This window comes from Rutilus rutilus, assembly GCF_951802725.1.
Source record: "Rutilus rutilus genome assembly, chromosome: 6".
In the NCBI taxonomy this organism is placed as follows: Eukaryota; Metazoa; Chordata; class Actinopteri; order Cypriniformes; family Leuciscidae; genus Rutilus; species Rutilus rutilus.
Window position 1 is genome coordinate 24,952,447 of NC_140214.1, and position 13,715 is coordinate 24,966,161.

The 13,715-nt window shown below is 39.5% G+C and overlaps 1 protein-coding gene across 2 annotated transcripts in view; it reads left to right on the forward strand.

The window, feature by feature from the left end:
* The window catches only part of abca4b (ATP-binding cassette, sub-family A (ABC1), member 4b), a 47,544-nt gene that overhangs the window by 21,136 nt on the left and 12,693 nt on the right, over positions 1 to 13,715 (forward strand). Inside the window, exons 13-30 of one of the 2 annotated variants that reach the window (XM_084412532.1) lie at positions 683 to 888; positions 4,307 to 4,483; positions 4,978 to 5,200; positions 5,397 to 5,618; positions 6,184 to 6,388; positions 6,469 to 6,561; positions 6,697 to 6,912; positions 7,932 to 8,109; positions 8,223 to 8,354; positions 8,436 to 8,575; positions 10,049 to 10,186; positions 10,350 to 10,531; positions 10,960 to 11,059; positions 11,146 to 11,351; positions 11,594 to 11,648; positions 11,813 to 11,881; positions 12,345 to 12,502; positions 12,719 to 12,843. In XM_084412532.1, the coding sequence (XP_084268658.1) occupies positions 683 to 888; positions 4,307 to 4,483; positions 4,978 to 5,200; positions 5,397 to 5,618; positions 6,184 to 6,388; positions 6,469 to 6,561; positions 6,697 to 6,912; positions 7,932 to 8,109; positions 8,223 to 8,354; positions 8,436 to 8,575; positions 10,049 to 10,186; positions 10,350 to 10,531; positions 10,960 to 11,059; positions 11,146 to 11,351; positions 11,594 to 11,648; positions 11,813 to 11,881; positions 12,345 to 12,502; positions 12,719 to 12,843 (2,825 nt within the window). The remainder of the gene's footprint in view (positions 1 to 682; positions 889 to 4,306; positions 4,484 to 4,977; positions 5,201 to 5,396; positions 5,619 to 6,183; positions 6,389 to 6,468; positions 6,562 to 6,696; positions 6,913 to 7,931; positions 8,110 to 8,222; positions 8,355 to 8,435; positions 8,576 to 10,048; positions 10,187 to 10,349; positions 10,532 to 10,959; positions 11,060 to 11,145; positions 11,352 to 11,593; positions 11,649 to 11,812; positions 11,882 to 12,344; positions 12,503 to 12,718; positions 12,844 to 13,715) is intronic. The other variant, XM_084412533.1, reaches the window with a different exon arrangement.

Here is a 13,715-nt window from a genome sequence, read left to right on the forward strand (position 1 = left end):
CATTCACCATGTTGTCATTATCATGTGACCTGCGCCAGTTACGTTGCTTCACTGTCATCAACAAATCCTCTCCCGTGGCCTCATGGGATAGTAAAGTGTCCATCTTATGCACACTTCAGAATCTCGCCGGAAGTAGTAGGTCGTCCGGGTATTTTTTGCCTATGAATACTGTGAATTCAGACGTACTTCTTTTGTCACATACTGTTTTTCACCTAGGGAAGTATGCGATTTCGGATGCAGCCATTCATTTGTTTAAAAACACTGATTCATTCCATTAGTGAAGCACGGAGATGCACAACGGTTCTGTTGTTGCTTCGTTTGGAACTATTTTCATTGGCAGAGCAAAAATAGACAAAGTAACTGGCAATATTGTGTCTAAAATGTAAAAAATTGATAACTAATTTCTTTTTTATTGAATGGCCTGTTGTATAAAAAAATTCACATTTGCAGTGTGCTGTTTGTCTGAATATTCGTAACAACAGTGGGACAACAACACTTGCTCGTGCAATATTGCTTCTTCTCGAGCAATGAATAAAAAGTACGAATAGCACATGTAACTTACAGTATATGAACCACTGTAATTATGGATGTCACCACAAGCACATATAGGATTCAACATTCAAACACACATTGTTTTCTATTTCCTCATATTTACACTCTTCTTCTTTTTATATCTTATCAGTGTATAAGTCTGGATAAGTTTGTGGGTCACATGGATGAGAATCTGATGACCCATCAGGCCCTGCACCTGCTGGGGGAGAATAAGTTCTGGGCGGGTCTGGTTTTCATGGACATGTACCCCTGGACCACAGACGTGCCCCGCCACGTCAAGTTCAAGATCCGAATGGATATTGATGCAGTGGAACGTACCAACAAAATCAAAGACAGGTGAGATGTCATGATGTTGAAATGGCCTGATTGTTCACTTGATCTAATAAGGGTTGTTCCTTATATAGGGTCAAGCTGGGTAGTTCATGAGACACAGATTAAGAGACCATTAAACCACTGAATTAGAGTGAAACTGAATCTGTTTGACATTAATTTTAATAGCCAGTTTTAAAGAAACCATTCCAGCCTTTAGTGGACTTCTTTACTCAGACAGATAGTCAAGCAAGCAAATGTTTAAATCAATCTTGAGGGAGCTTTGAAGGAACATTAGATTAAAGTTCATGTCTCATCTTTCAGAGTATATGTTTTGATTCAGATTTTATATAACATTTATTGTGTAAGGAGAGAATGGAAGATCTTCTCTTAATTGTTCATGTAAGGTGTTGCTGCTCAACACACTATTGTTAGAGAAACAGAAAGAGAAAGAGCGGGCACAATCACTTTCTCCATGTGTGCTGCACACTGCAAAGTGACACCACTCATTACTGAGAGTTTCTCTGAAGCACAAAACATGCCTGCAGGTGTTAGTCTGGTCACATCTCACTGTAGCCGTCCCTCTTTAACAAACGAAGACAAACAGCAGAGGATAGAATGACACTGTGTGTTCATCAGCAGAGGATAGAATGACACGGTTCATTGTGTTTTCATTATTGTGGTCATAATGCAAAGCGCAGCCACCACAAACAAACAATGTGAATTGAATTACAAATTGTTATTTTTTTTATTTTTTTTGTGTGTGTGTGTGGCACTTCTCCTAATCATTTTAAGGATATGTTGTTATGGTATGGCTTGTGGAAAAACAGGCTTTATTGCAAAATGTCAGCATTATTATAATTGAGATTAAAGCCAACTGTCTTGGATTTGACTGTCTTGAGAAGTCTTCCCAGCAAACTAGGAGGTTGACATTTCTTTACATGTACATGACAAACTACTTTCTAAATACTCTAAAGTCCTGGAATATTCATATAGCCTACAGTAGTTCACTAACCCCCTGAAGGTACCTGAAAATGCACATTTAGAGGCCTACAGTAGCTTTGAGTATTATAGATATTATAGAATCAGGTGATGGTTCTGTTGTTGCTTCGTTTAAAACCATTTTTTTTTGTTGGCAGAGCAAAAATAGACAAAGTTACTGTAACTGGTATTAAACCAAATTTCATATTCGCAGTTGCTCTGTCAGGGTTAGGCTATGTTTTGCTTTCATGGACTTAGTTTATCACATTGTTTCCATGTGTTGTCTTCCTGTTTTCTTTTGTTCTCTATGGCTATATTCAGACTGTCAGTCTATATTCGATTTTTGTGCATATCCGATTGAAATTGGATCAGATTTAGCAAGTGTGAACGGCCAAAGAATTTATTTTTGCTGATCATTTTGGCTACATTCACACTGTCAGTCCGAAAAACGATTATTTGTCTATCCGACAGTAATCTGATATAAAATTATTATTACATCTTACACTTGTTAAATCTAATCAGATTTCAATCGGATACGCACAAAAATGGACTGACAGTTTGAACGTAGCCTTTTACATTCATATGTGGTTTGAAATGTTATTCAAATCGCATTTCTGGAAATCCCTTTCAGTCTGACTGCTCTGATCGGATTTATTGTGGTTTATGTGACTTTCTCACGCGCGTAAGTAAACATCAGACGTTGTTATAGGAAACGCACTGAAAGTCCCTGCAGAAACAAGGTTGTGTTGTTGCAAAGTGGCGGAACAGCAGAAAATTACATTATAACGGAGACCGGCGGAGATGAAAGCTATAATAAAGCCATGCATACCAGCCTCCTATGTGTCTGCCGATGCCTCATAAGACACACCAGCTCAACAACTACACTGCCTATCCTACACAAAATCATTGCCATAGAAACCGATGCAGATAATCTGGAAAACAAAAGAGCGGCATGGATGCAAATCGGATCTTAACAGTGGCAATACATAATGTGGGTGTCAATAAATTTAATAATAATAATAATAATTTGTTACATTTATATAGCGCTTTTCTAGGTACTCAAAGCGCTTTACATGGAAGGGGGGAATCTCCTCAACCACCACCAATGTGCAGCATCCACCTGGATGATGCGACGGCAGCCATATTGCGCCAGAACGCCCACCACACACCAGCTTACTGGTGGAGAGGAGACAGTGATGAAGCCAATCAGTATATGGGGATGATTAGGAGGCCATGATGGACAGAGGCCAAGGGGCAAATTTGGCCAGGATGCCGGGGTTACACCCCTACTCTTTTTCGAAGGACATCCTGGGATTTTTAATGACCACAGAGAGTCAGGACCTCGGTTTAACGTCTCATCCGAAGGATGCTCTTTGACAGTATAGTATCCCCATCACTACACTGGGGTGTTAGGACCCTCACAGACCACAAGGTGAGCACCCCCTACTGGCCTCACTAATACCTCTTCCAGCAGCAACCTGGTTTTCTCAGGAGGTCTCCCATCCAGGTACTAACCAGGCTCAGCCCTGCTTAGCTTTCAGTGGGCAACCAGTCGTGGGCTACAGGGTGATATGGCTGGTGGATTTAGATCAGATTCCAATTGTATGGGGGAAGAAAATTAGATTTGGACTGACAACGTGAATGTAGCCTATGTTCCCGCTTATCTGTCTCCTAGGTTGTCGAATGTGTCGCTGTTTGTTTCCATGGTTACCTATGTTTTGCACCTGTGTCTAGATTAGTTTCTCTTGTGTGTATATATAGCTCTGAGTTTCTGTTGTCCCGTCGGTTATCGTCATTGTTTAATGTGCATTTTCATTACCTGAAGTATCTCCTGAGTATTTCGATTTCTTGGATTAAAGACTATTGAATTTGACATTTTTGAGTCATTCATTTTGGATTACACAGCAAATGTGACGTGCTTGAAGGCTGAATTTTAATTTAGAATTTGACATTTTTAATGTGATCTCAGTGTAGCCCAATGACAGTCTATAGAGTTTTATTAGGCGACATCGAAAATAATTGGAAATACTGTAGCCTATGATTTACTGAATTGAGCTCTATTGTGTGAGAACTGTTGGCCACTAAGGATTAATGCATTTTTACTGCATTAGAAAAATTGTCAAAAAATATACACAACTGTTCAAAAGTTTGGGATCGTTAATATTTAAGATGTTTTTAAAGAAGGTTCAGCAAGGGTGCATTTATTTAATACAATTTAGAGCATTGTATATTTTGATATGTAAATTATATTGTATATTTTGATATGTAAATTATTCCTGTGATGGCAAAGCTGAATTTTCAGCATCATTACATGCATACGTTATGCATTACATTACATACGTCATATTATGATCCTTCAGAAATCATTCAAATATGCAGATTTTCTGCTCAAGAAACATTTCTTGTGTTTTTAAAAACTTTTTAAATGAGCACCAAACTACTAAATGCCCTCCTTTTCTCTTAGGTACTGGGACCCTGGTCCCAGGGCAGACCCTCTGGAGGACCATCGCTACATTTGGGGAGGTTTTGCCTACCTGCAGGACATGATTGAACATGGTATCCTCAAGTTACACACAGGTCATGACTGGCCTCTAGGTGTTTACGTGCAGCAGATGCCCTACCCCTGCTACGTGGATGACATGTGAGTGATGGCTAACTAATCCTTTCCCATATCATCACACCATTTTCCACCCAAAAATGGGGTAGGACAGGTAGTTAACAGATAAGATGTATTTCTTCCAACCAAAAGGACCAAAAGATAATTTACAGGGGCAGATATAACAAAAGTCATTTTCAAACAAACTCCATGTAAATACTGGGTGACAATACAAAACAGTAAAACAATACAAAAGACAAGAAACAAAAGAAGTATGTAGGCAATAAAAAAGTTTTGGTTCCCTTTGACTTCATTATATTTTTGACTATACAATGGAAGTCAATGGGAACGTCAAGTTAGGAACGACATATGGGTGAGTAAATGTTCACAGAATTTTCATGTTGGGTGGTCTGTCCCTTGAAGTCCATTGCAGTGAAGTATAAAAATGACTCCAGTTGCATTATTTCATGGCATATCATAGTTCTTAATGAAACCTTGCAATTATCCAATGGATCTTGTTTGTTTTGTCCCATATCAAGGTTCATGCTGACCCTAAATCGCTGTTTCCCCATCTTCATGGTGCTGGCCTGGATCTACTCAGTGTCTATGGTGGTGAAGAGCATCGTGCTGGAGAAGGAGATGAGGCTGAAGGAGACACTGAAGGCCATGGGCGTCACTAATAGAGTCATCTGGTACACATGGTTTATCGACAGTTTCCTCGTGATGTCCGCCAGCACCGCTCTATTGACTGCCATTATCATGGTGAGGAAGAAATGTGATGACTGATGAACTTTGTCCCTCTGAGCCTTTCTCAGACTTGTTGCATTGTGACCTCTGCTGGATGTATGTTATTAGTACATGGAGGTTCTCTGTCTCTCTTTCTCTCACTCTCTCTTTATTACACAGCACTGTTTTAAATTAGAAGAGTATCTTAATTATTGAATGCCTTTGTCCTCAGGCTGGAAAAGTGCTCAATTACAGCGATCCTATCATCCTGTTCCTGTTCCTCCTCACGTTCACTGTGGCCACTATCATGCAGTGCTTTCTGATGAGCGTGTTCTTCAATAAGGCCAACCTGGCTGCAGCTTGCAGCGGCATCATCTACTTCACCCTGTACCTCCCTCATATATTCTGTTTCGCCTGGCAGGACCGCATTACTAAGAACATGAAGTTAGCTGTGGTGAGTCCAATATGGTCTTCCACTTCTCTTCAGTTTGATCCAATCTAAAACAGCAGCATTTAAAGTTGCCAAAAAGCAAAAAATCTGTGATTCTCAACCAGGTTTCCGGGGATCAGTAGGGGGCCTTAACAAACTGTGAAAGGCCCCTCAAGATGACTAAAAAGCAAAGATGACTGAAAAAATTGTTTTAGTATCTCCCTTTAGTATCTGTTGTTTTTAATTGAAGAACATAAACTTTTAAAGTTACCACATTATTTGTGGTTAATTAATTTCATATATCATTACTCCCAGTTTAAAAAAAAATTAAAACAAGCAGCTTTGTCAAAATTACAGCAGAAATAGTCCATATCAGGGAGCTTTGGAGTATTGTATTGGACAAAGGGAGGCCTTCAAGTAAAATAGGTTGAGAACCACTGCTATAAATGTATTATTTAATTTAGAAACTATTTAATAATAGTATAGAATAATATAATAATAAAGAAAGTCATTCATTTATATTTGGACTTTACATCTGATCAAATGGCTCTTGCATGTAATGTTTTGTAAAATGCTCCTGCTTTTCCAGAGCTTGCTGTCTCCAGTGGCCTTTGGTTTTGGGACAGAGTATCTATCCCGCTATGAGGAGCAAGGCCTGGGTCTGCAGTGGGACAATATTGGTACCAGTCCTCTAGAGGGTGATGAGTACTCCTTCTTCACTTCTATTCGGATGATGCTATTGGATGCAGTTCTTTATGCTGTTTTGGCTTGGTATCTCGACAACGTATTTCCTGGTTCGTTTCTTACAAAGCATTGCACTGAATATGCTAAACTACTATAAAAGAAAGCTTACTTTTTTCCATTGGCTTTTCAGGCCAGTATGGCATCGGTCAGCCATTTTATTTCCCTCTGCAGCCCTCGTACTGGCTGAAGCCGACACCTTTACCCTCACAGAATCCAGATCCAGGTATGGTTGATTTGTTTACACCTGATATAAACATCCATCTAGGATGATTCAATCACAAGTTGGCAGCATTAAATACATGTGTACACAGGGCCTACATTAGATTTATTTTGTGAACACACCTCTGTTTCTCTGTAGGCCCTGAGATGCCTCTGGTAAATAACTTGGAGAAGCAGGAGGATGTTGAGTATGGTGGCCTTTCGCCGGAGCACAGGGAATGCAATGGTTCCCGCAGCAGCAAGCACTGCAAGCACAAGGAGAAACGAGAGAGGATGGAGAAAGAGAAAGAGCGGGAGGAGCATCTAAAAATACACGAAGAGATTCAACAAGAGGAGATCCAGCCTGTGCACGATGGTAAGGATTCCAGTTGGGTTGTGCGTCATTTACAAATTTGAATTGAAAAAAACTTTCCAGGATAGAAGTTTCAAAAAGACTGCAAAATTGTAATTCAAATTTGAATTTAAGTCTCAAAGAAACTTAATTATAAATTCAAAGGAATTTATATAACTGTACCATAAGTGAAGTTTTAACTGTTGAGGGTTACAAATTTACATTATTTTAAATTTGAATAATATTTCACAATATTGCTGTTTTTTACTGTATTTTTAATTAAATTAAGCTTTGCTGAGCTTAAGAGAGTTTTGAAAACAGTGAAAAATGTCCCCAACATTTTGAACAGTAGTGTATATAGAATTGCAATTTCACTTATAAATACAGTACAGAATTAATGGAACTAAATGTCATATACATATTTGATGACAACTCTCGGTTTAAACAGCACTTATTAATTAGAATGGACATAGGCTTAGAATTGGCGGACTAGATCTGCTGCGTCATGCTGCATGAGGGAAAGCTACTGCCGAAACTTACACATAAATACGGTGAATAGAATGCAAGCTGCTGCAGGGAAATTAGGGAGAACCCCCTTGCAGATCTAGGCAGGTGGTGCTGGGGAAGGTGGAGGGCTAGGAAATGATGCGCTGTACTGAGTTCGGTATGGACTTTGGTATGGACGGTATGGTTCACGACTTTGAGTGAACCAATCAGCTGGTCATATTGAGTCATATGGAGTTTCATGACTGAACTGTGTGTGTATATACTATATATACATATATATATATATATATATATATATACATGTATGTACACTATAAATATTTTGCAGAACTAATCCTTTATTATTTATATGTAATTTTGTTGAATTTCTTTGATTTGACTGTCGTTCCAATTCAAATCTCAATGAATGCTTTGATCTTTAGAAAGTGTTCCTGTATAAACTTGCTCTGTTTCTGTAGTACCTGTATATGAACCCAGACCTGTTATATTGTCAGTTATCTGTTTGGTTTAGTGTCCGTATGGGTATTTTCCCGCAGGAAATCCATTCTTTGAGCCAGAGCCGGAGGGTCTGTTAATAGGAGTGTCAGTGCAGGACTTGGTGAAGGTGTATTCTAGAAACTCAAGACCTGCAGTGGACTGTCTTAACATGAACTTCTATGAGGGCCAGATCACTTCTTTCCTGGGTCACAATGGGGCAGGAAAGACCACCACTTTGTGCGTCCTTACATTCTCTTTATCCTTTGATAACATTGATGATATGGAACCATAAATCCCATCTAGTTTGTGTCATCTTGGACTCATTTCTCATACATCTTGTACTGTTGCAGGTCCATATTGACCGGGTTGTTTCCGCCCACCTCTGGAACGGCTTACATATATGGGAGGGACATTCGTACAGAAATGGACACCATACGACAATCGTTGGGCATGTGTCCACAATACAACATCCTCTTCAACCAGTGAGCACCTGTTCTTTGCAAGTGGACATAATATTATAAATACTGCAGTCTGATAGGTATGTTTCGTTTTATTTCACTCAGTCTGACAGTAGAGGAGCATATTCTCTTCTACTCTCTGATGAAGGGACGTGAGCGCAAGGAGGCCGAGCAGGAGGTCGAGGACATGCTGGAGGACCTGGGATTGCCTCATAAACGAGATGAGGAAGCACAGAACCTCTCTGGTGGGTCTTGATGCAAACCTGAGACAATAATCTAGTAATCTGTTATTAAGGGGGTTTTGAGTTTGCCCACTCAGGATCTGTGTTTTAGACAGATACTTAAAAACCAGGGGAGACGGGGGTTACTGGAGAAAAGCTTCTTATTTGGAGCTAATCTGGGTTAGGGATAAAATGAAGCTTCTCCTATAGGGTAAACATGGAAATGATGTTGCCTTGGTGGCAAGTGTGTTTGTACACTATACTGTTCAAAAGTATGGGGTCAGTAAATGTTTTTTTTTTAAAGAAATTTATACTTTTATTCAGCAAAGATGAATTAACGATTCATATTTTTAATAAATGCTGTTCTTTTGTTGAACAAGGCGTTTATAACAAACTGAGTTTTGCTTAAATCTTTCATCATCTTTCCCTTATAATAGATCACTCTTTAATCATTTACATGGCCTTTTTTTATTTACTCATTATTTGTTTACACATTATCACATGCCTCCTATGTTTTCATTGTGTTTTTGGTTTAGTCCTGTGACGTAGTTTTCCCTAGTCTGTTTAATTAGTTATGTCATTTACCTGTGCCCTCTTAATTTAATAATTAAGTTGTTTGCTCTGTATACTTACAGTAAACCCTCAGTTCTACCCTTAGTCTCTGTCCGTTGTCGTTAATGTTTGTGTGGTTTTCTCCTGCGTTTCTCCTGGTTCCTGAGTGTTTGTGATTAAAGTCTGTTTCCTGCAATTATTCCTCGTCGCGCAAGTTTCTAATATACCACGTTACGTAACAATTATCAGCTTTTTAAACATATTTTTTAGTATTCACTGTTAACAGTCAAATTAATTTCACAACATTTGGAGTCATACTGCTACATACTAAACGGCTCACATTAAATGAGAAACCCTTTACTCGTATAAATACTTAATAGGTAATTGTGACTGTTTTTATTCTTTCTTTCTATTTATCTATATATACTGTATATAAAAACTTGCTACATGTACTAGACTAACTGGTGCTTGTCACAGCACTTACATATTGTTGCCTTTTTGTTGGTTTAATTGCTTCTATTGTTCTCCTCAATTTGTCATTAAGTCTACTAAATGATTGAATATAACTGACATTATATCACACAATATGACTTCATATATCACAATTGCGACTTGGTCTTGTAATTTCTATGTGATTTCTCTTTAAATCTCCTAATTGATACAGTGCATCTCCCAATGTGACTTTATATGTCACATTATCTGTCATTTGCATGTTTTATTTTTTACTCTGAGGTGAAAAACATGGCTTGCTTTGCATAATGACTGTGCCAATGTTTCAAATGCCGATGTTAATTCCTGAGACAATTCCTGGGTGTCATTGTGCCTTAATATCTCGGACAGTATCCACAATATATGCAATTTTAAATGCATTTTTGCTTAAACATCAAGCACCAATATCTATAAAGTCAGTGTTTTAAACAATTTGTGTTTCGACTCTGTCTACAGGGGGTATGCAGAGGAAACTGTCGGTGGCGATGGCTTTCGTAGGCGGTTCTAGGGTGGTGATATTGGATGAGCCAACGTCAGGAGTGGATCCATACGCCAGGCGCTCCATTTGGGACCTGCTACTCAAGTACCGCACAGGTACTGCCACCTTCTGGCCAAAGATAATAATGCAGGATTAAAAACACAATCACTGCAAGAGACTTTCATTTGTAGAGCTACAATAAGATACAAATCTTATCCTCCTGTTGTTAAATATCTGTATCACCTCTTTCTCTCTCTCTTACACGTACACTTCATCCAGGCCGCACAGTAATACTGTCCACTCATCACATGGACGAGGCAGACCTGTTAAGTGACAGAGTGGCCATTATCTCTAAAGGTAAATTACACTGCAGTGGCTCTCCTCTCTTTCTGAAGAACTGCTTTGGAGTGGGTTTCTACCTCACGCTGGTGCGTCGCATGAAAGACCAGCGCAAGAAAGAGGTGAGACTTCTGTGACAGTTCACCATGTTGTTGATTAAATTCTTGTTTCATTTTGTTTAGATATTAGAGTTAAAGATTTAATTTTTATTTTGGATATCTCTTTTTATCACTCCATAATCAGAAAGTACTATTTTAGGAATAAAATGTTATATAAATCAAATCCCCTCTGTAAAAACCTTCACAGAATGAGACTGGAAGTGCTACTGAAGTGGAGATCTCATTTTGAGAAAACAGCCTTTTAAAGATGTGCATTGTAATTGAAATCTACTGACTCAAATAGATAAAGTGTAGTACAATAAACACTTTATTACATGTTTTGGATATTTTCTTTTCATTAGTCTGAAAAAAAGGCACAATATGGTAGCAAAATAGCCCAAAATCGGTATTTCGACTGTGTCCAGTAAGTGTTCTTTGTCTGTGCTCTTCAGAATGAGTGTGACTGTGCGTCTGAGTGTTCCTGCTCCTGCTCCTCCTGCACTAGATATAAAGAGGAGAGTCAGGCACTACAGGCCGAGAGAATACTGGACGGTCAGTGGGCTAACAGCTCAAAATATACATTGATATAACAGCCTCATTTCTTCAAAAAGGAATCATTTTTTCATCTCTCTACACAGGGAATGTTGAGAGCATCACTACTCTGATTCATCACCATGTACCTGAGGCAAAGCTGATTGAAATGGTCGGTCAAGAGATGACCTATCTGCTCCCTAATAAGGGTTTTAAGTATCGTGCGTACGCCAGCCTTTTCCGAGAACTGGAGGAAACTTTGGCTGACATGGGCCTCAGTAGCTTTGGCATATCTGACACATCACTAGAAGAGGTTGGACAACATTTGTTTCTGCATTATGCTTTAGCAACCATTACCATCAGTGATAACAGTCAACAGACTGCGTAATGTATAGCTACTGTTTTTGTGTTTCAATTTTCTGTATAATTTTAATATCCATTTTTGGATTTTATTTATTTATATATAATACTAAAACAATGCTGGTTGTTACTGTGCAAAATATAGATAAGTGTGTCCTCACTAATGATTTAAGACACTGTGTTGTATATATTTAGATCTTTCTGAAAGTTACAGCAGATGGAGAGGCAGCCAACAGCTCTGTGACACCAGGTAAATATCCTCATATTACCTATATCAACAGCCATAATACCTATAATATATATCATTAAGTTAATTCAAGTCCTGTACTTTCCATAAACCAGGAGTTTATGGAATAGTTTATGATTGTCTTTTAAATCCCTGCTGTGTTTGACTGTGTCAAACTACCCCCTCAGAGCAATGGATGCTACAACAGAGGAAAAATAGTTTCTTGAGAGACAGAGAGACTACGAACAATGTTGAAGGTGAATCGAGATCCCAGATCTCAGCTTTGCTTAGCGCTCATGCTAAGAAGCTAACAGGGTGATATGAAGGGTTTGACTGAGGTGCTATGCTTTGTGTAGAGATAAAGCTTCTTGAGATACAGTAGCTCTTGGCAGACATCAGATCATCTTAGACCAATACGCATTTCCATGCTGCTCCATGCTGGTTTGTGCTGATTAGTGCTGGTCTAGCTGGCGAACCAGTCAATCGTGCTGATTGATTGCCCGAAAATGGTTCTTGGTTAAGCTAGAAAACGTATGGGGTCTTGCTTGTTAAAGCAACTAATGTGGTCTTGCTGGTTTAGAGGTTTGAGCTGGTCAGTTGTCTATGGTTAATTAGCCAGGTGAGGACAAACCAGCAGCCAAAATAGAATGCTGTTGAGCAGCTACACAGTTTATACAGCAGGTCTAATTAGATTATGCCTGTATCTGGTCTGGTTTACAGATGCAAATGGTGTGGGGAACCCAGCAGAGTCTGACAACAGTGGTGGTAGAGCCTCCAAGCAGGTTAAAGGCTTTAGCCTGGTACTCAAGCAGTTCCACGCTCTTCTGGTCAAGAGATTTCACCATGCCACACGCAGCCACAAAGATTTCCTTGCACAGGTGAAGTTTGCATGTGGACACAGTGTTATGAAAATTAGGAAATTCCACCCAAAAAGGATCATTCTATTATCCGTTCCAAACCTCTGACTTTCTTTCTTCCATTGAACACAAAAGTACAATTTCTGAAAAAATGTCTGGCCACTTATTTGATGCCATGTGTTTTTTCTAGAATAGACAACAAGCAGAGGTTTTCTTTACATCTTGCTTTTTTTGTAGATTGTTTTGCCATCCAGTTTTGTCCTTATTGCTTTGGTCTTCACTATGATTGTCCCACCATTTGGAGAGTATCCCAGTCTGACCCTCACTCCATGGATGTACGGACCACAGTTGACCTTCATCAGGTGAGATCAGCTGTTTAGAGTCTAAGTGCGTTTTCACACCTGTAGATTGTTTTCTTTGTTTCGAAGCAAGGGTTAAAATTGTTACGATGCTGTGATTTCTTCTTGGTTCAGTTCGCTTTCACAAGGCAATATTTCCAAATGGACAAAAATTAGTTAATACTAGTCAAGTGTGAGTAAAGTCTCCTCTCATTGGTCCGCGCGCACCTGTTTATGTTCCAGGATTCGTCTCCTAGCGGTCATTATATATTACTTTATAATTTTAGCAAGGCTTTGTTTGTATTTTTATGCGTTTTGGACAGTTGTTCTGAAATATGTTTATTCGACCAAATTTTAATAAGGCATTTCACTTCGTCTTTGCTCCAGGTTAACCTGCGATTCTTTTTGAGAGGCATTAGCAAAACACACACTGCTGCTTTTCATGCAACGTACGTAATTACCCATCATATATTGTGATACAGCCTGGTTCGTTGGTTCTTCGGGTCAGATTGCTTTCTCACTACAAGCAAACAGCTCCACAGTTGTTGCAATTGGGCTTGAAGACCACCTCGTTGATATGATCTCGGACAGATTATTTTGGTGCGGATCGGAGCGCGATTGCCATTTTCACATATGCCTAAATGAACCGAACTAAGGGCCCTTTCCCAGCAAACATGCTCCTTTGGGGCCCGAATGGGGCCCTTGCGGGCAGCCCACTGTGGGCCCAAATACCGGCGTGTAATGCGGGGCACATGTAGGCCCCACACTATGGGGACCAGGTGGGGCCCCATCGGGACAGCCCAAAGTGTGGGCTGACTGTGGGCTGGCCCACACTAAGTAGAGTGGGCCCCCATTGGGGCCCGTTGTGGGCCCACAGCAAACCCCTTAGGGGGTCC